At 41.0% G+C, this 23333-nt stretch overlaps 1 protein-coding gene across 1 annotated transcript in view; it reads right to left on the bottom strand.

Moving 5' to 3' along the window:
- Positions 1-698: 698 nt before the first annotated feature.
- The window catches only part of cyp39a1.L (cytochrome P450 family 39 subfamily A member 1 L homeolog), a 63672-nt gene continuing 41037 nt past the window's right edge, over positions 699-23333 (bottom strand). The window contains 3 exon segments of the mRNA NM_001095642.1: positions 699-862; positions 2661-2753; positions 17984-18071. Coding sequence (NP_001089111.1) covers positions 2682-2753; positions 17984-18071 — 160 coding nt within the window. The 3' untranslated portion in view covers positions 699-862; positions 2661-2681.

Raw genomic sequence — 23333 nt, 5'->3', positions numbered from 1 at the left:
AAGTTTTGCCTATTTTCTTGTCTACTGTAATGACACGGAATGTTATTGTGAAAATTGGGCTTGAAAAAGCTTATTATACATTACATGGCGGGTGCAAATGATACCTGGGCTCAGGGAAATTCAGGAGGCAGTAAATATTCCAATATTCTCCTGAAAACTGGGGGCTTTTCTCTGCACTGCTGAGTCTGACTCATGAAACAATATAGCATAGCAGGTGAGTTCCCCTCCGGGTCTGTTAGTCAGATGTCTTATTCTACATTGTTTCAAGAGTCAGAACCAGCAGTGCAGAGAATAGCAAAGGAGAGGCAGATTCTTTCAGCAGAAATGACATTTACAAATAGGTTTAAACTCACAAACATGTTTTTTATCCCATGAAAAAAAATTCTAAAAAATTACAGTCTTTTTTTTTTGGGAACATAATTTTTTTGATGGAGTTCCCCTTTAATCCAAGAAGCATCTTATATAACGCATAACCCTGAGCACCATAAGAGAATTCAGCCAATGGCGTAACTAGATATTACTGGGCCCCATAGCAAATTATTCTAAAGGCCCCCCAAAACATCTAGACGTTGACCTGTTTTAGCAGTGTTTATTGAAATTGTATATGAATTAAGGTCTCTTGGGGCCCCTATACCTCCTGCAGCCGCAGGGTCTGCTTCCTCTGTAGTTTCACCAGCCGTACATACAGTATGTATCCATTTTGTACAAAAGATTGTTTATTGGTGCACATAAGGGAGCAGGACTAGAATGCTGATCCATACGGTACATTATAGGGTACATTGTAAATCACTGTGGCGGCCATTAGTATGCAAATGATTTCTTTACAATCTCCTGTTTCCTGCGCATCTTCTATTGACGCTACCTGGAAAACATAAAATATATGCAGACTTTAATTTATGGTCATTTAGAAAAGAAATATGTTGCTTGCGTATGAGTTCTGATGACTAATTCAATCTCCAGGGTAAGGCAGTGCAGAAACACTAAAATGATACAGCCCCTATGTAAGAGATCTCCCCTACTTACTGTCCAGGTCTAGTTTATTTGCCCCAACTCCCCCCTGAAACTGGTGCCTGTATAATTTGTTACCTGGCCCTGGGGACAGACCCTAGTGGGCCCCAACCTAGTACAATTCCCTCCAGGTTATCCTTATTTTCCCTTGGGCTATAAAATTTTGCAATATCTGTATCTAATTGCTGTAAGAGTGGCTGCAAGCTCTCAGATCCTCTTCTGGGCTCAAGAGGACACAGTCCAACACTGCCAGAGCTGCAGGTCGTAGTGATGTGCAGGTCAGAAAAACTCAACCCATACCCGACCCTAAACCCCAAAAACTTACCTTGCACCTGAGCCTAACCCACAAAATGTTGCCATTGTAGGACCTGCACCCAACCCATAGCTGTATCTTCTCTATGTGTAAGCTATTTCTGCGCCTGCCTCTGGTTCTGTGAATCTTCTGGAGCAGTGAAGGAGTGTACTCCCCAGTCTGACCCTAACCCCCAAACCTTAACTTGCACCTGACCCTAACCCTCAAAATGTTACCATTTTAGGACCTGCACCCAACCCATACCTGCATCTTCTTGCTCTGTAAGCTATTTCTGTGCATGCCTCTGGTTTCATTCTTTGAGAGCAGTGCAGGAATGTACAGACAAAACCCAACCCTAAAAAACCAAGGTTGGCCAAATTTCAACCCGAGCCAGTGTTCAACCGGTTTCAGCTGTGGATTTCGGGTCATCCCACACATCACTAGCAGGTCAATATTGGAACAGTGTGGAAGAAGCCAATCCCCTCTGCTTCTTTATTCCCCTGTCCTCACTTTTTTTTTCACTAGTTCCGTTCTTTGGGAGCAGTGCAGGAATCTACAGACCCACACCCAACCCTAACCCCTAAAGTTGGCCAAATTTCAACCCGAGCCAGTGTTCAACCGGTTTCAACTGTGGGTTTTGGGTCATCCCACACTTCACTAGCAGGTCAATATTGGAACACTGTGGAAGAAGCCAATCCCCTCTGCTTCTTTATTCCCCTGTTCTCACTTTTACTTCTTGTTTCCTTTTATCCTACTATATGTATTTCCTTCTTCATCTCTGCTATTGTAAATAGAACTTATTTGATTCCCAACCTGCTTCTTTCCACTCAACGGCTGACACCACTTCTTCTCAAAACAGAAAGCAGGTTGGAGCAGCATAGGCCACCACCATCTTCTGTCTCCTTTCCCATCTCCTATTTATTCTATATTGTACATATTTATGCATTTGATCCTGTCAGTCACCCCATATACTCCCACCCCCTCTTCCATAGATTCTCCAGTAGAGCCACCAAAAGTGGTTACAAGTTGTAATGCTGTAGAACAGACAGTTACGTCTAGGGCCCTAAAGAGCAATATTTTACACTGCTTATAAGTCAGGTCCAGCAAGTGTTTGAGTGGTTGTGGGTAAGTTGGAGATTTCATGATGACAGATAATGTAGGTCAAGTTTCTGGGAAGACAAATTGGAAGTTCTCCTCGGGTCCTGGTAGGTCACACTGCTCCTGCTGTAGGTTGGAAGTGTCAATGTGTGGATGCAGATTGGGACATGGATGTTATGTTGCTTGTGTGAGTGATCAACAAAGAAGCTGGATCCAAAAGATAAATACCAGGGCAAGACTGGGGCTTTTGCTAATTACTAACCGTAGTATCCAAACTAAACTTTTATTTTCTCTGCTTGTATCGAACACGGCACGGTCCATCAGGCTGCTGAGTTCCCACTAAGTGAAGATTGCTCTGCAAAATAACCAAAAACACATCCATTAAATGTCTCCATTGGCTGGTCTGCTTTAGCATGCTTGATTTCATTGGCTTGTGATTATGCTTTCTACTCCACACAATTCCATCCTATGAAACATACACCATTTACCTTGCTGTGTTGAGAAGCAATATACATTAAGCAGAGTAATCGGGTTAGTTAGGGGTACCAACAGAACATGAAAGCTGATGGGCTAAACAGACTTTACTGCAATTAACAAACTATTATGGCGTTGCTTATTGCACTAACTGGCCAATCTGGTCAGCTGCTTATCAGCTCTGGAGACTGAGGGTTTGTTTCTTCTTCAACAAGTATTTTTATTGCTTACAGTTCTGTAAGAAGATCTCCCATCTGGATCCAACTTGCATTAAAAATGTTGTGTCTCCTTCAGGGCCGGATTTACATAGCGGGTGCCCCTAGGCCCACTGCCATTAGTCACCCCTGTCCCCTCCCCTTTATTTGTGCAAATTTTCATCATCTCTACTGGAGCAATGAGGATTGGTGCATAGGAAATTTAAAAAATGATTGTATCTCCAGCGCATCCCCAGTGTTTTTGAACCAATGTGGGTGTGGTTGAGCAGCATGCCGCCCCCCTAAAATCCTGCCACCCTAGGCCGGGCCTAGGTGGCCTTTCCACAAATCCGGGCCTGGTCTCCTTGGCTGCTTTGGGGTTCAGGGCTGGTAGTGTGTTGTGGTTGATTGCAATTTTATTGCGGCATGCATTGTAGCTTTAGTCACCTGCACTAGTGTACTGTATGCCATTGTGCTCCTTATCTCATGTAACCCACATGGTCACACATATAGGAAAACACTGCTGGAACAGTCACACTGCTATACCTAATATACTAGAAGGAATAGCTAGAAAAGCAAGCTACTGTTTGATTTTAAGACACGACGAATAGAGCATTTGCCCTAAGCCCTTAGGAAGAAAAGAACACATCAGAGATGCCGATCCTGCAATCCTCCAGCTTTTGTTGAACTAACGGTTGCTGGCGTAGTTTCGTTAGCGAAGGAGATAGACTCTAGCGGTAATTCGCTCCCCAACGCCAGGCGAAGTTGTGCTCTGGCAAAGGGACATAACTGCGCAAATTCACTAAGATGCGGATTTAACTGAACGTTATCTCTTGTGCCAGACTTTCCTTTGCCACCTCAGAGTGCAATAGAGTAGATAGTTCTTCAAAAAATAGTTGAAAATTTCCCAAAAGTCCCAAAAAACGCTGGCGTCTTTTCCTTTTTACAGGGTGATAGGTTGAAAAAGATTGTAAAATTTCTTTGGGGTAACCGGCTTCCCGCCTACATTTCCTAACATATGGCACATAAACTATACAGTGGGCTCATGTGTAGGGCAATAGAACAACTTTATTTTATTTTATTAAGGTTTCCAGGGCTTGTGTAATGTAATGTATTTGCTGCAACATATACGTCCATTGTACTTTAACTTCCCGCCGTATGCAAATAAGGCAACGATAGCGCAACTTCGTTTTTCTTGTCGCAGTAACACTAGCACAACTTTGCCAGCATTCGGCGCCCTGGATGCAATTTCGGAATTTAGTGTATTAGCGTTGTCGCGGCGTATCTACACCTGGCACCTGTTGCAATGCGAGCAAAGCCGTCGCTGGCGCATTTTCGGAGGTTAGTAAATTTGCCCCTTAGATGGTTTATATTACTGCTCTCACTTGACCATGAAATAAAGAACTGTGAAGCTGGAGTTTGCTGCTGAGGGTCAGAAGGACATGGAGCCAGGCCACATCACCGTGAAGGAGGTTGCAGCCTTTATTCCTGGTTGTCACCACTGCAGGTTGTAGGGTGATACACTGTTAAAGACTTTCTAGGAAAATATCTTATATTGATAACATTCCTATGGCCCGAACGTGGTAAGTACCATGAACTGATGGCTTTGCCCCTTACATCACAGTGACACCTAAGGGCAGTCAGGGTGACCGATAAAGTTATCAAGGTTGAAGAGCCATAGAATGAAATCTACTGGAGGAAGGCCAATCCAGACTGGGAATATAAACAAAACATGGGAAAAGAGATAAGAATAAGGACATGTGAGTTCCAGAGAATGCAACTATTAAAGTTATACTGACAAGTGATATCTTCACACGTGTATGAGGCTTTGGATTCCAGACATAGTCCTCTGTATGGTATAATCCTAGCGATGTGCAGTTCTTTGCTCTTCCCATTGCTCGTCTCTACTTTCAACCCAATCCTTCCCACAGTCTTCAGCTACTCATTTTCCCACACAGCAGAACCTGGACTCAAGTAAAGTTACCCAGCTTGAATTCTAGATGGAGCCCAACAAGTTCCTAACTGTTAATGCTAGAAAACTGGAAGTTTGTTTTCGAAAAGAGCTTCAAGATGGGTAAGGAAGGCAAAGACACGTTTAATATACATGTTCCTGGCACATATTTATACCTGTATTATAAAGCAGGGGTAAGTTATGCATTATTATACAATATTGGTAGTTTTGGTCAAGTTAACGTTTTGGTCAAGTTCATAGAGCTCAATGTCATGGGCCTTTAGACTTGTACGCTCAATGTAAACATTGTTTTTGTTTCATAGATCAAAATGCCACATCTCATTTCATTTGGTCCAATTCAAGTTTGGTAAGTGTGTACAAGTAATACAAGTGTTCTACCAACATGGCCTGTGTATATCATCCAAGGTGATTCTTTCTGACAATCAGTTCAACATTGTTGAAGAGATGCCACCAGAGTTGGGTAGAATTCTCCACCGAGAACCAACATATCTCATTGGTTGCTACAGGTGACTAGACATTTTTCATTCCTTTCCCCCATATAACTCTGTTAATGTAGGAATATTTCTGACTTCTTGCAACCAAGATAAGACAACAAACCAACCTTTCTGCTCTGCTAGCTTTTTGCCAAACATTGGACAAGGTTTTTCTGGCAGCGTAATCCTATCTGTTACCTGTTTCCATTCTCAATTTTCCTCATTGTTTGTTTGACACAGTAAGACAACGGGCTAGAGCCCAGCTACATTCCATAAATATTAAAGCGTCGGTTGAGTAGGAAATAGTACCTGTCGTCATGGTTCCATCGTGCAACTTGAGTTGCTGGCCTGCCGCACATGTTTATCTGATCAAGATTAGACTTCACTATTTCCTCATCTTATGGCCAAGGGTAAATACGATTAATGCTGGATAACACACGAAGACACCATTTCACCTCTTGTATTTCGGGTTAAGATATTTCTAAGGATAGGTGGACAGTATGGAAATCCTGGTAGCACATCTTATGGTGCATTTTGGCCATGATGGTCCTCTTGAGGAGCATTGTGGGGGCCAAAATGTCTTAGCCAACCACCATATTTGCCTATAGTAGGTGTTGGACAGAAGGAATTGCTTGGGCTGCTACTTGGGAACTGTGGGGGTCCAAGCATGCCTAAGACAACCTATAGAAAGAAGAGTAAGTTTGGCCAAGTAGTCAAATGTGCATGCATGTCTAATTCAGCCCCCAACATCTGACTGATAACACGTTTGTCCAAAATTAGTTCAAGTGAGCTCAGATGCAATTCCTGACTGATGTCATGATGGTCCCCATGTTTTCCATGCAACCAAGGAAACAAGCAATTGAGGAAACGGCACACAGAGTTGAATGCAAAAGGGGATATACCCCTATGGATTTATTGTGTCAAACAAGCACAACGTTTCGGGGGCAGGCCCCTTCATCAGGTGGTGAGTGCCGTCTCCCTAGAGGACTGAGCACCAGATTATTGCATTACGGAAAGGCCAGGGAGTGCATACGAATTCCACTTTTTCCATGCAACCAAGTAATTTCTACTTATGCAACTTGGCCAGGATTTTGACCTTGGTGTCTTTTTTTTCTAAAAATCTCCCAACCCCCATCCCAAGTGTCATTTAATTAAGCCAAGCATTGGAGGGATCATGTTTGAACATGCAGGTATTTGTTTCCCTAAGAGCAGCTTTCTATTTAACAAGGAAAAGTTCTGTTGGACTATTAGAGTTACTGTCAGAGGAACAGGAGAAGGGGGCTGTGGTTTCACTGAAATTTTCATGGATGTGTTTCCTATTGTCCATTCTAAAAGCAACTGCGCCATGTTCACAATAAGCCCTTGTCCCTTTTAGCAGAGCTGTCTTGGGGGTGGGTGCGAATAAAAAACCTGCTTAGGGCTCTGCATATAGTGGATCACCAAGAACAGCACCTGTAGGTAGGTAGAAATGGGAAAGATGCTGAAAGTAGATCCAAGGGGTGGCAGTAGTGCATGATGGAGACAGCAGGACAATATGGTCACAGTAGGGAAGATGGTGACAGTAACATTTTCTATCATTGCTGCCAAACCTGCAGCCTTTTAGTTCTTACTAAAGTAAAGCTGGCCATAGATGCATCCCATCTCCCGACCCGCCACTAACCATTCAGATCAAAGTCTTACCAGTCAGATTAGTTAAAGAACAGATCAGCAATGTTCTGCCCCTGACAGCAATCGTACGATATCTATGTCCAACCAAAGCTAGTGACAGTCTCCCACTGAAAATCGTATGATCGGCAATACACACAGAGATATTATCGGCAGCCGACAGAAATTTTCTAACCTGTCCGATCGACCAAACGACCGATCTCCGCCGGACGAAAAATGTCGGGACTCTCCACACACGGTCCGAAAATCGTACGAATCCTCGATTCGTACGATCAGATCTTTGCGTCTATGGCCAGCTTAAGAAAGAGCAACAACCGACAGTCAAAGCTCGTTGGGGGGCACTAGAAGATCTTCAACAACAACTTGAAGGCCACAGGTTGGATACCATACTTTATATAAATTAATGAAGTCTTGCTCTAGGTCCCGACATTTTGGTAGCTGTCTGTATGTAGTAGTGATGTACAGGCCGGCCCGATACCCATGGGTTTACTCATGGGTTTACTCGAGGGTCGGCGGGTTCGGGCTGACCTCAGCACACCACTCGCAAGTCGCAGACGGATTCGGGATGAGTTCTTCTGCCTGCTCTTCATGCCTGCGACCTTACACTGGCGGATTCCTGATTCTGGTTTTATAGGAGCGCACTCACCCTGCCCCTTTTGTGACGTCCTTGGCAGGGCGGCCCTATAAATAGAATGGAGGAGGTGGGTGCTGGTTGAGTTTTTCTCCCGCACATCACTAGTATGTAGGAGTGAGATTGGTGACGCACACAGTAAAGGTGACCATATACCCACATATAATACGAAATCGATAGTCCGACATATGGCGGAAGACGAACTGACCGATATCAGCAAAAGACTTGGATATCAGTCGGCCAAATCAGAAAATTGCATTGGATGCCTTTGAAGGTGCCCGAATATCGACCAGTGTTTACTGCTGACTCATCAAATACAGGTAGAATTCTATTGTTTCCACCTGCATATCTGACAATTCAGCTCTAAGTGGGACATTTTCGAGTTGTAGTTTTTGGCCAAAAAACCCTCAAATTGTTAGAGTTTAAATAAAAAAAACCCCGAATATTCGAAATTTATTATAACCCAACCCTGGAAATAGCTTGAATCTGAAAATACACCATCTAAAACTTGTCGAGGTCATGTATAAGTCAAAGCAGAGGTCCCTTGAACCATTTGACGATGTTAAAGGCGTGGTTCACCTTTCAGTCAACTTTTAGTATGTCATAGAATGGCCCATTGTAAGCAACTTTGATTATTTTTTTTCTATAGTTTTTGAATTATTTGTTTTCTTCTTCTGACTCTTTCCAGCTTTCAAATGGGGGTCACTGACCCCATCTAAAAAACAAACGCTCTGTAAGGCTACAAATGTATTGTTATTGCTACTTTTTATTACTCATCTTTCTATTCAGGCCTCTCCTATTTATATTCCAGTCTCTTATTCAAATCAGTGCATGGTTGCTAGGGTAATTTGGACCCTAGCAACCAGATTGCTGAAATTGCAAACTGGAGAACTACTGCATAAAAAACTAAATAACTCAAAAACCACAAATAATAAAAAAGGAAAACCAAATGCAAATCATCACTCTCTACATCATACTAAATGATAACTCAAAGGTTAACAACCCTTTTAACAGCCTACTTGATGTCTGAGTTATTTTTTTTTTTTGGAGGGTTTTGCCGAAAAACTCGAATGATTTGAGCGATTCGAGGTTTTTTTTGTCGAAAACTTGAGTTTTCAAGTTGCGTGAATCGAACTTGCAGAATCAGGTTTTTCACATTCGAGTTTCAAGTTCATTTGAGTTAAAAAAAAGACTCGAACACTTGACCTTTGAAAAAAAAAAAACCCGTAAAAGTCTGTAACCAATGGTCGGAGGAAAGATCGTAATTGTTAGGGGCCCATTTACTTAGCTCGAGTGAAGGAATAGAATAAAAAAAACTTTGAATTTCCAATGATTTTTTTGGATACTTCGACCATCGAATTGGCTACTTCGACCGTCGACCACGACTTCGAATGATTCGAACTAAAAATCATTCGACCATTCGATAGTCGAAGTACTGTCTCTTTAAAAAAAACTTTGACCCCCTACTTTGCCACCTAAAACCTACCGAGGTGCCATGTTAGCCTATGGGGAAGGTCCCCATAGGCTTTCTAACAATTTTTAGGTCGAAGAAAAATCGTTCGATCGATGGATTAAAATCCTTCGAATCGAACGATTCAAAGGATTTAATCGTTCGATCGAACGATTTTTCGTTCGATCAAACTATTTGCCGTAAATCGTTCGACTTCGTTATTTGAAGTCGAAGGATTTACATTCGGCAGTCGAATATCGACGTTTAATTAACCCTCGATATTTGACCCTATGTAATCTGCCCCTAGGTGTAAGGCCACCTTAAGCCCACCTGTTGTTAAAAGGGGCCACGATGGGACAATCGTCCCTGTACCCCCGACATAGTGGGCCCAAAGGGTAGGAAAAGTGTGGCGAACTCAATAATAAGGCAATAAAAAGTGCAATCTGCCATGTTTTTTAAGCACAAATCAGCAGTATTTGCCAGAATTCTGGTGCAAATGTGGGTGCCAATAAAGTTGCATGCTTGTCGCATTTCTATTTTGCTTGCGACATCATTTCAGGTGCAGCAGTGCTTGTGGTGCTGGAATCTGTGTGAGAATGCAATCCATTAGGTACAAGTCAGTACGCAAGTGGAGCCCGAGGCAGGCGTTAGTTCCAGGACTCCCTTAGATGCACAATATTGTACAGTACAGAGTGAATATAGAGCCCTATGAAAATCCAATAATTACCTATAATACACAAAAGCCATGATTATCCTGTATAAATATATATATATTATTTCCTTATAAACGGTGAGTTCTGATGTCATCAGTTATAAACGGTGAGTTCTGATGTCATCAGTTATAAACGGTGAGTTCTGATGTCATCAGTTATAAACGGTGAGTTCTGATGTCATCAGTTATAAACGGTGAGTTCTGATGTCATCAGTTATAAACGGTGAGTTCTGATGTCATCAGTTATAAACGGTGAGTTCTGATGTCATTTCTGTCACATGACTCACTGAAACTTGTGTATTATAATAAATAAAGTACCCCCAGTTGCAAAATATAAGGATATTAGAAGTTACCTCGGAGTTCCATGACCTGTATGAAAACACTTGGCCTTCAGCCTCATGTTTTGATATGGTCATGAAACTCCTTGGTGACTTATAATATCCTTATTATTTACAAGAGGGGGTACTTTATTCACTATATAACATCCAGTACCAGAAACTGCACTCCTTGGGCAATGCAACACGGAGAAGCCTTTTCCGGCAGTTTTGATATTGATCAGAAAGTCCTATTTATAAAAACCACAGAAAAGAAGCTTTTGGGCACAATACGATAGCTGATACCCAACACTGAAGATTGGACTCAAGGTCAAGCAGGTGGTGCCTCTATGAGACAGGGAAAGTGAACGCAGCTCATCCACAGCTCCCAGAATTCCTCTGTCAATCTCTGATTCATCTGGTAACAATGGGCAGAATGTGAGACAACGGATGCCATCACATCACACTGGCACACGCAATGACTTTCCACTCTCACATTGTTCTGATTGAGAGAATTGTTCGGAGCTTAAGGAGAAGTCCAGCAAACAATTTGTTCCACGTCGAATGAATTAAGGAGTGACGGGCTACTGTACACAAGCAGTTAACTCCGAGGATATCCAGATAATGTCCTTGGTACAAACACATGATGCAAATTATACATTGCCTGAATATTCCTTTAAATGAACGTTTATTATGAATTAGAGAGGGATATTCTGAGATAATTTGCAATTGGTTTTCATTTTTTATTATTTGTGGTTTTTGAGTTATTTGGCTTTTTATTCAGCAGCTCTCCAGTTTGTAATTTCAGCCATCTGGTTGCTAGGGTCCAAATTACCCTAGCAGCCATGCAATGATTTGACTAGGAGACGGGAATATGAACAGGAGAGGCCTGAATAGAAAGACGAGTAATAAAAAGTAGCAATAACAATACATTTGTAGCCTTACAGAGCCCTTGTTTTAAGATGGGGTCAGCGACCCCCATTTGAAAGCTGGAAAAAGTCAGAAGGCACATAATTCAAAAACTATATAAAAAAAATAAAATAATGAAGACCAATGGAAAAGTTGCTTAGAATGCTATTACACAACTTAAAGGTGAACCACTCTTTGAAGCACAGGCTTGGAATATTACGCTGGCACATTATTGTATCTGGATAGTATCATAACTATCCTGATTAACTTTTAGTACAGATATGGGACCTGTTATCCAGAATGCTTGGGACCTGGGGCTTTCTGGATAAAATATTTTTCTGTAAATTTGGATCTTCATAGTCTACTAGAAAATCATGTAAACATTAAATAAACCCAATAGTCTGGTTTTACCTCCAATAAGGATTAATTATATCTTAGTTGGGATCAAGTACAAGCGACTGTTTTATTATTACAAAATAATTTTTTAAAATGTGGATTATTTGGATAAAAAAAGAGTCTATGGGAGACGGCCTTTCCATTATTTGGAGCTTTCTGGATAACAGGTTTCCAGATAACGGATCCTATACCTGTATGTTATAGAATGCCTAACTTTTTAAATGGCCTTCATTTTTTCTTTTACATAGTTTTTGAATTATTTGCCTGCTTCTTCTGACTCTCTCCAGCTTTCAAAGGGGGGGGGGTCACTGACCCCATCTAAAAACAAATGCTCTGTAAGGCTACAAATGTATTGTTAATGTTACTTCTTTTTACTCATCTTTCTATTCAGGCCTCTCCTATTCATATTCCAGTCTCTTATTCAAATGAATGCATGGTTGCTAGGGTAATTTGGACCCTAGCAACCAGATTGCTGAAGATGCAAACTGGGGAGTTGTCGAATACAATGCTAAATAAATTGACTCAGAATATCTCTACATCATAATAAAAGTTGACATAAAAGTAAATAACCTTTAAATTTAAAATTACAAAATAAGGCGATTTTGCTTCTGGGCAGTTCTGCAGAGGAAATGCCACACAGGTTCACAGCCCCTCAACTTCCCCAGCCCACCCCTTCTTTGGTATTCTACACCCCTTTTTCCAGCTGAATCCAATGAATAATTTTCTTTTTAGTCAAGTCTGTATTTACTATATAGACACACAAGGGCCCATGCCTATGTCAGAAACTTTAGGGTGCTGGACACAGGGTTTCTATATTTTAAATAAAATATCCTTTGTACTGTTATCTACACTACAAAGTCCTGGAGGCAGCCATTCAAGCACAGGATACACAGTAGATAATAGATAAGTACTACTATAGTTTATATAAACAAGCTGCTGTGTAGCCATGGGGGCAGCCATTCAAGCACAGGATACACAATAGATAACAGATAAGTACTACTATAGTTTATATAAACAAGCTGCTGTGTAGCCATGGGGGGGCAGCCATTCAAGCACAGGATACACAATAGATAACAGATAAGTACTACTATAGTTTATATAAACAAGCCGCTGTGTAGTCATGGAGGCAGCCATTCAAGCACAGGATACATAGTAGATAACAGATAAGTACTACTATAGTTTATATAAACAAGCTGTTGTGTAGTCATGGGGGCAGCCATTCAAGCACAGGATACACAGTAGATAACAGATAAGTACTACTATAGTTTATATAAACAAGCTGCTGTGTAGCCATGGGGGCAGCCATTCAAGCACAGGATACACAGTAGATAACAGATAAGTACTACTATAGTTTATATAAACAAGCTGCTGTGTAGCCATGGGGGCAGCCATTCAAGCACAGGATACACAGTAGATAACAGATAAGTACTACTATAGTTTATATAAACAAGCTGCTGTGTAGCCATGGGGGCAGCCATTCAAGCACAGGATACACAGTAGATAACAGATAAGTACTACTATAGTTTATATAAACAAGCTGCTGTGTAGCTATGGGGGCAGCCATTCAAGCACAGGATACACAGTAGATAACAGATAAGTACTACTATAGTTTATATAAACAAGCTGCTGTGTAGCCATGGGGGCAGCCATTCAAGCACAGGATACACAATAGATAACAGATAAGTACTACTATAGTTTATATAAACAAGCTGCTGTGTAGCCATGGGGGGGCAGCCATTCAAGCACAGGATACACAATAGATAACAGATAAGTACTACTATAGTTTATATAAACAAGCCGCTGTGTAGTCATGGAGGCAGCCATTCAAGCACAGGATACATAGTAGATAACAGATAAGTACTACTATAGTTTATATAAACAAGCTGTTGTGTAGTCATGGGGGCAGCCATTCAAGCACAGGATACACAGTAGATAACAGATAAGTACTACTATAGTTTATATAAACAAGCTGCTGTGTAGCCATGGGGGCAGCCATTCAAGCACAGGATACACAGTAGATAACAGATAAGTACTACTATAGTTTATATAAACAAGCTGCTGTGTAGCCATGGGGGCAGCCATTCAAGCACAAGATACACAATAGATAACAGATAAGTACTACTATAGTTTATATAAACAAGCCGCTGTGTAGTCATGGAGGCAGCCATTCAAGCACAGGATACATAGTAGATAACAGATAAGTACTACTATAGTTTATATAAACAAGCTGTTGTGTAGTCATGGGGGCAGCCATTCAAGCACAGGATACACAGTAGATAACAGATAAGTACTACTATAGTTTATATAAACAAGCTGCTGTGTAGCCATGGGGGCAGCCATTCAAGCACAGGATACACAGTAGATAACAGATAAGTACTACTATAGTTTATATAAACAAGCTGCTGTGTAGCCATGGGGGCAGCCATTCAAGCACAGGATACACAGTAGATAACAGATAAGTACTACTATAGTTTATATAAACAAGCTGCTGTGTAGCTATGGGGGCAGCCATTCAAGCACAGGATACACAGTAGATAACAGATAAGTACTACTATAGTTTATATAAACAAGCTGCTGTGTAGCCATGGGGGCAGCCATTCAAGCACAGGATACACAATAGATAACAGATAAGTACTACTATAGTTTATATAAACAAGCCGCTGTGTAGTCATGGAGGCAGCCATTCAAGCACAGGATACACAGTAGATAACAGATAAGTACTACTATAGTTTATATAAACAAGCTGTTGTGTAGTCATGGGGGCAGCCATTCAAGCACAGGATACACAGTAGATAACAGATAAGTACTACTATAGTTTATATAAACAAGCTGCTGTGTAGCCATGGGGGCAGCCATTCAAGCACAGGATACACAGTAGATAACAGATAAGTACTACTATAGTTTATATAAACAAGCTGCTGTGTAGCCATGGGGGCAGCCATTCAAGCACAGGATACACAGTAGATAACAGATAAGTACTACTATAGTTTATATAAACAAGCTGCTGTGTAGCTATGGGGGCAGCCATTCAAGCACAGGATACACAGTAGATAACAGATAAGTATTACTATAGTTTATATAAACAAGCTGCTGTGTAGCCATGGGGGCAGCCATTTAATGAATATAAACACTGTAATAAATGTTGTAAATCAGCAATCCGGAAGGCTAAGAAAAGAAATGAAGAGTTAATTGCGGTGGAGGTGAAAACTAACCCTAAAAAGTTTTTTAAATATATTAATAGTAAAAAGATGCAGGTTGAGAGTGTTGCTCCATTAAATAATGGTATCAGTATGGTTGTAACAGATACAGATAAGGCAAATGTGTTAAATCAGTTCTTTTCTTCAGTGTATACAATAGAGGAGTCTGGGTTCACAGGCTCACTTAATAACTGCACGAATGGTTCAGCTCAATCTAGTCAGTGGCTGACTCAGGATATGATTCAAAAAGCTTTAATACAAATTAATGTAAACAAGGCTCCAGGGCCTGATGGCATACACCCCCGGGTTCTAAGAGAGCTTAGTTCAGTTTTAGACCAGCCCTTATTTCTGATTTTCTCAGATTCACTGTCATCTGGTATGGTGCCTATGGATTGGAGAAAAGCTGATGTTATTCCAATATTTAAAAAGGGATTACGATCTCAGCCTGGCAATTATAGGCCAGTAAGCTTGACATCTGTGGTGGGCAAATTATTTGAAGGCTTGTTAAGGGATCACATACAAAATTTTGTCCTAATGAATGGCATTATGAGCAACAATCAGTAAGGCTTTATGAAGGATAGGTCATGTCAGACGAATTTGATTGCATTTTATGATGTGGTAAGTAAGATTCTGGATAGTGGGGGGGCAGTAGATGTGATCTATTTGGATTTTGCCAAAGCGTTTGATACTGTGCCCCACAAACGACTGCTTTCTAAACTAAGGTCTGTTGGGCTTAATGAAGTCGTTTGCACATGGATAGGAAACTGGCTACAGGATCGGGTACAGAGGGTGGTTGTTAATGGGACATTCTCTACTTGGAGTAAGGTTCTTAGTGGGGTCCCCCAGGGCTCAGTATTGGGTCCACTTTTATTTAACTTGTTCATTAATGACTTAGGGGAGGGTGTTGTAAGTAATGTATCAGTGTTTGCAGATGACACAAAATTATCCAGCCCAATTAATTCCATCCAGGATGTGGCATCCTTGCAACAGGATCTTGACAAACTGGCAATCTGGGCAGCTAAGTGGCAAATGAGATTCAATGTTGATAAATGTAAAGTCCTGCACCTGGGATGTAAAAATATCCAAGCCACTTATACCCTAAATGGGACTGCACTAGGCAAATCCATTATGGAAAAGGACCTTGGAGTCCTTGTAGATGATAAACTTGGCTGTAGCAAGCAATGCCAGTCAGCAGCATCAAGGGCAAATAAGGTCTTGAGCTGTATTAAATGGGGCAGAGAGTCACGGGAGGAGGGGTCATTCTTCCACTGTATAGAGCACTGGTAAGGCCCCATCTAGAATATGCTGTACAGTTTTGGTCTCCATCACTCAAACAGGACATTATTGTATTAGAGAGGGTACAGAGAAGGGCAACTAAGCTGGTAAAAGGTATTGAAAATCTTAGCTATGAGGAAAGACTGGCCAAATTGGGGATGTTCACGCTGGAGAAGAGGCGCTTAAGGGGTGATATGATGACTATGTATAAATATATAAAGGGATCATATAACAATCTCTCTAATGCTTTATTTACCAGTAGGTCTTTCCAGCTGACACGAGGTCACCCATTCCGATTAGAAGAAAAGAGGTTCCGCCTAAATATTCGGAAGGGGTTTTTTACAGTGAGAGCTGTGAAGATGTGGAATTCTCTCCCTGAATCAGTTGTACAGGCTGATACATTAGATAGCTTTAAGAAGGGGTTGGATGGCTTTTTAGCAAGTAAGGGAATACAGGGTTATGGGAAATAGCTCATAGTCCAAGTTGATCCAGGGACTAATCCGATTGCCATTTTGGAGTCAGGAAGGAATTTTTCCCCCTCTAAGGCAAATTGGAGAGGCTTCAGATGGGTTTTTTGCCTTCCTCTGGATCAACTGGCAGATAGGTAGTTAATAAACAAAAAAAAAAAAGGTTGAACTCGATGGACATGTGTCTTTTTTCAACCTTACTTACTATGTTACTATGTTACTATGTTACATTCAAGCACAGGATACACAGTAGATAACAGATAAGTACTATTATAGTTTATATAAACAAGCCGCTGTGTAGCCATGGGGGCAGCCATTCAAGCACAGGATACACAGTAGATAACAGATAAGTACAACTATAGTTTATATAAACAAGCTGCTGTGTAGCCATGGGGCAGCCATTCAAGCACAGGATACACAGTAGATAACAGATAAGTACTAGTATAGTTTATATAAATAAGCTGCTGTGTAGCCATGGGGGCAGCCATTCAAGCACAGGATACACAGTAGATAACAGATAAGTACTACTATAGTTTATATAAACAAGCTGCTGTGTAGCCATGGGGCAGCCATTCAAGCACAGGATACACAGTAGATAACAGATAAGTACTACTATAGTTTATATAAACAAGCTGCTGTGTAGCCGTGGGGGCAGTCATTCAAGCACAGGATACACAGTATATAACAGATAAGTACTACTATAGTTTATATAAACAAGCTGCTGTGTAGCCATGTGGCAGCCATTCAAGCACAGGATACACAGTAGATAACAGATAAGTACTACTATAGTTTATATAAACAAGCTGCTGTGTAGCCATGTGGCAGCCATTCAAGCACAGGATACGCAGTAGATAACAGATAAGTACTGCTATAGTTTATATAAACAAGCTGCTGTGTAGCCATGGGGGCAGCCATTCAAGCACAGGATACACAGTAGATAACAGATAAGTACTACTATAGTTTATATAAACAAGCTGCTGTGTAGCCATGGGGGCAGCCATTCAAGCACAGGATACACAGTAGATAACAGATACATGATGCAGAATCCCATTTTATTCTTATCTGTTATCTTCTAAGTATCCTTTGCCTTTTTTACATTAAAATAGCCTATTTACATAAATTATATTTGTCTTTCTAAAGCAAGCACATAACTTAATGCATCGCAACACTACATTATATGAATTAATTTAAAATGCTTTTACTATTTGATGTTACTGCTCCTTTAAAAGTTTAACGTGTAGAGATGATATTTTCCCTATAATATTCTTCTGACATCACTTTTTCCATACTACACTCATCGTGCCTGAGATTTCTCTTATTCACAGGTGAATATTTGTGCTGATGGCACATGGACCTCCCCTATGTACCGGCAAAAGCACAGAGCTTTATGGCGCTGAAAAGACACACGATAAATAGTGTGTGAAGACTAATATTAAACACACAGGAATATAAGTACCTGTTTTGGAAGCGGGTCCAGGAGGCTAAATTCATACTTGTAGAGCATCATCACGACGAGCATGTGCATTTCCATCAGGGCAAACCATCTAAAAAGGCAGGGGAGAGAGAGAGAGAGAGAGGGATCAGTGACCATTTAAAGTGGCAGGCAGCAACATTAAAGGAAAACTATACCCCCCAAACAATGTAGGTCTCTATAAAAAGATATTGCATAAAACAGCTCATATGTAAAACCCTGCTTAATGTAAATAAACCATTTTCATAATAATATACTTTTCTAGTAGTATGTGCCATTGGGTAATCATAAATAGAAAATTGCCATTTTAAAAAATAAGGGCAGCCCCCTGGGATCATAGGATTCACTGTACTCATAAACATACCAACAAACCATACATGTTAGGTCACATGAGCCAATTAACAGACAGAGTTGTGTCTTTTGCTCCCACACTTCTTCCTGTTACAGTTAGAGTTGAAGTATTTCTGGTCAGGTGATCTCTGAGGCAGCACACAGACCATCACGAAATGGTGGCTCAAGGCAAGAGATGTGAAAGGGCAATATTTACTTAAATATATATTCCAGTTTGGTAAGATTCTTTAATATGCCACTTAATATGATATAAACTATCTGTTGCTTAAGTGTTCATTTTGGGGGTATAGTTTTCCTTTAACTACAGTTTGGTTGGTATATTGTAGCTTTAAAGGGGTGACTCACCCTTGAGTTAACTTTTACTATGTTATAGAATGACAAATTCTAAACAACTTTTCAATTGGTCTTCATTATTTATTTTCTGTCGTTTTTTAAATTATTTGAATTTTTCTTCTAACTCTGCAGCTTTCAAATGGGGAAGGTCACTGACCTCCATCTAAAAAAACAAATACTCTGTAAGGCTACAAATGTATTGTTATTGCTACTTTTTATTACTCATCTGTCTATTCAGGCCTCTCCTATTCATATTCCAGTCTCTTATTCAAATCAATGCATGGTTGTTAGGGTCATTTGGACCCTAGCAACCAGACGGCTGAAATTGCAAACTGGAGAGCTGCTGAATAAAATAATAACAAATAATAAAAAATGAAAACCAATTGCAAATTGGCTCAGAATATCACTCTCTACATCATACTAAAGGTGAACAACCCCTTTCCCCCCAAAACAATCCATGGTACAGTGAATAAATAGCATATTTTCTACAATGACCAATAAATACAACGTTCTCATGTGACAAGTGTATCTGTTGGAATCATTCAGGCTGTACTTGTGAACAGAGCAAACCCTCTGGCAGGAAAGTGAGTCAGATTCAGCCAGAAGTACAAGAAAAAGATGAGTCTGAAAGTAAATTAGACTTAAGCCCTGTCAAACAATATTCCCACTCGCAAGCTTCCCAGAAGATGGATAAAGTGTGATAGATTCAAGTTCAAATATACCATGACAAATTCATCCAATCAACCCACACACAGACACAGACACAGACAGACACACAAGCACCGACACAGAATCACACACAGACACACACACACACACAAGTACACACATACAGACACACAAGCACACACAGACACACACACAAGCACACACATACAGACACACAAGCACACACAGACACACACATACAAGCCTACAAGCACACACAGACACACACAGACACACACACACACACATACAGACACACAAGCACACACACACAGACACACACATACAGACACACAAGCACACACAGACACACACACACACAGACACACACACAGACACACACACACATACAGACACACAAGCACACACAGACACACACACAGACACACACACAGACACACACACACACAGACACACACACACATACAGACACACACAGACACACACACACATACAGACACACAGACACACACACACACATACAGACACACAAGCACACACACACACACAAACACAGACACACACACACAGTCACACAAGCAGACACACACACACACACATACAGACACACAAAGACACACAGACACACACACACACAGACACACACACACACAGGGCCGGATTTACATAGCGGATGCCCCTAGGCCCACTGCCGTTCATCGCCCCTCTCCCCTCCCCTTTATTCGTGCAAATGTTCATGGAGATTGTATCTCCTGCACATCCCCAGTGTTTTTGAACCAATGTGGGCGTGGTTGGGCAGCATGCCGCCCCCCTAAAATCCTGCCACCCTAGGCCCGGGCCTAGGTGGGTTTTCAACAAATCCGGGGCTGGATAGAAATGAGCTGGAGAGAGTGCAGAGACTAAGTGCAACTAAACTGGTTAGAGGGAGGGAAGACTTAAATTATGAGGGGAGACTGTCAAGGTTGGGGTTGTTTTCTCTGGAAAAAAGGCGCTTGCGAGGGGACATGATTACACTTTACAAGTACATTAGAGGACATTATAGACAAATAGCAGGGGATCTTTTTTTTTTTTTTTAAATATTTTTATTTATGAAATTTTGTCTTACAGCAAGAGCATTGTAGGATGTAACCAAGCATAGAACGGTACAACATACATAACTTAGACGCTACATCATAGTTAAGTGGGCAATACAGACAACAAAGAGAGCCATATCACAAAACTGGGGAAGCCCCAGTTATAATAATAGTAGTTCCACGTTACCAGTAGGATTACCGACCCGACTGGTGGTCTTAAAGTGCTACGGGTGGCAGGGGATCTTTTTACCCATAAAGTGGATCACCGTACCAGAGGCCTCCCCTTCAGACTAGAAGAAAAGAACTTTCATTTGAAGCAACGTAGGGGGTTCTTCACAGTCAGGACAGTGAGGTTGTGGAATGCACTGCCGGGTGATGTTGTGATGCTGATTCAGTTAATGACTATAAGAGGGACTTGGATGATTTCTTGGACAGACATAATATCAAAGGCTATTGTGATACTAAACTCTATGTGTGTGTATGGATGCTGGGTTTTCATTTGGAGGGGTTGAACTTGATGGACTTTGTCTTTTTTCAACCCGATTTAACTATGTAACTATGACAAACCGATTTCAGTGCAGAATTCTGCTGGAGCAGGACTAACTGATGCATTTTGAAAAAAACATTTTTTCCCATGACAGTATCCCCTTAAACCCTGGATTTGTAACTCATCTGTTTTACTTTGGATAATGTACAGATACCTTGATGACCATTCCTCAGACTTTTATCCCCAGCCATGGCCTCTCCCCAAGGGAATAATTATGGGAGACCAGGAATAGTCAGTGCCTTAATGTGCCAAGCTTTCACTGGATTGTAAAATACTTTCTAGTTTGAACTAAACAGAGTTCTAAAGTTGTCTTCTTCACAGTGACAATTAATTTGTTATTTTAGGGAATTTCTAATGATATTTCATGCACAGATACTAGGATTCTAGAGGAGATGCTAATTAGAGTGAGGCTCCAGATAACTCTAGTGTGGCAGACTGATTACATTTAGTGGTCCTTAGATAAACACTCCAGGAGCCAATGAAAAGCCTGTGCCTAACCCATGCCAATATGAGCACAGATCAACCATGCTGGTATTTCCCGTCTTCTTTGCCAACACCGGGCAGACTTGGCAGCTGACAATTAGAGCTCACTATGAAGGAAGGGACTCAAGATTGTAGGAGTCAGTGTATTTGCTCATAAACTGTAAAGTTCCACAATTGTGATCCAAATTCTTAAAAAAAATCATGAGTGGCTGGTCACATAATGAACAAGTTTATTGTGCTAACCACTCTCATACAAGTATATAGATCTCTCTCTCTCTCTCTTTGGCTTGGCCCCGTGCTGCACATCTAATACTCAGGATCGGGATGTCCTACAGCAGAAGCCTCCATGCAGCTGTTAATGAGCTGTACCATTCAGCTCCCCTTGTTAATGGAACCTAAGGAAACACCCCATGTGGGACACTAAGCACGAGGAGAGCTGTCTGCTCAAGTTAAACTTGCAATCCAAAAATTCCCACCTACCAAATAAATCTAAAACAGTTATCAGAAATCATCTAATGATAATGCTCCACCCACTCTACCCCCTTCGGTTTCGATGTTCTACATCACAACTATCCAACTGGAGGCCTGCAAACCAGATATAGACCTCCAAGGGATTTGTATTGCCCCTACCCACACTGTCTGCTCATGGATCTACATAGATTTTTCTTTGTATGACGTCTTTATTTTAATAGAATTCAGCCCTTGAACATTGATCTTTGTTTTGAATCATTTGCTTTCCTCTTCTGACTTTTTCAGACCCTCTCCTATTCATTTTCCAGTCTCTCATTTAAACCCCTGCTTGGTTGCTATGGTAAATTTCATCCTGGCAACCAGACAGCTTCTGAAATTCTAAAAATTCTAAACTGAAGATCTGCTGAACAGAAAGCTTAATAATTAAAAAAATAAAAAATAAAGACCGATTACAAATTGTACTCTCGTGAACATGTCATTTAATTTAAGTGAAGAGATTTTTTATATATAACCAATTTTTAACTTCACATGAACTTTAGTAGGAAAAACCCTCTAAAACCTTAGGGACAATGTGTTACTGTAAGTGTTGGAGAGATTATTTGGGGACTATACACCAGTGAGCCCCAAGCAGTGGTTTGGCAGATGTTTCTTGCCACCCACTTTGATGTTGCTCTCAGCGGCCTCAAAGGCAGGGCTTGTATTTAATTGCTTGCTTGGAGGCACAAAGGCACCAGTTTACTGCAAGCATAGCCCTTGTTTAGCCCAAGGAATTTTGCTCTCCGAGACCTTCTACAACTGGATGAGACTCCTGGGTATGAGGTTGGAGACCTCAGTTATACAGAATTCCACTGGAAGTAACACAACCCTGTAGGGCACAAGACTGACAACACTGAGCCCCTTGGCATGAGTTTTTTGGCCTTTGATTACATTTGGGGTGGGAATTTTGCTTGGCTTGTACTTAAAAAGGCCAGAAATGCACCTTTGTGTTTGGCATTTCGGACTGACTGGATGGTGGTGACTACAGTGGAAAAGTCATATCTCCATTAATATTCCCCAATACAGCCTTGTTGAAGCAAAGTGATTATAGCTTTTTCTGCAGCAAATCTCTCATTAGCAGAGCTTTCATACAATTTCAACAAGCAGATACGGCAATCCATGACTCCTGAATTACAGTTATTTGCCCAAATGGAAGAGCTTTGTCTATAGCAAGAGGAATAAACAGATTATTATATAAATCTGTGAGTGACAGCTTGTCCCTATGAGTTAACCCATTAGTATAAACTCTGTAGTAGAATTCTAGGCCAACAACAGGTGAGAATTAGTGATGTGCGGGTCCAGATCTTTTGGACCTACACCCAACTCTAACCCACCCTCACCCAACCCAGCTCGGCTCCTCCTTTTAATAACC

This window comes from Xenopus laevis, chromosome 5L (genome assembly GCF_017654675.1).
Source record: "Xenopus laevis strain J_2021 chromosome 5L, Xenopus_laevis_v10.1, whole genome shotgun sequence".
Lineage (NCBI taxonomy): Eukaryota > Metazoa > Chordata > Amphibia > Anura > Pipidae > Xenopus > Xenopus laevis.
This window is presented reverse-complemented; position numbering and strand designations above follow the sequence as displayed.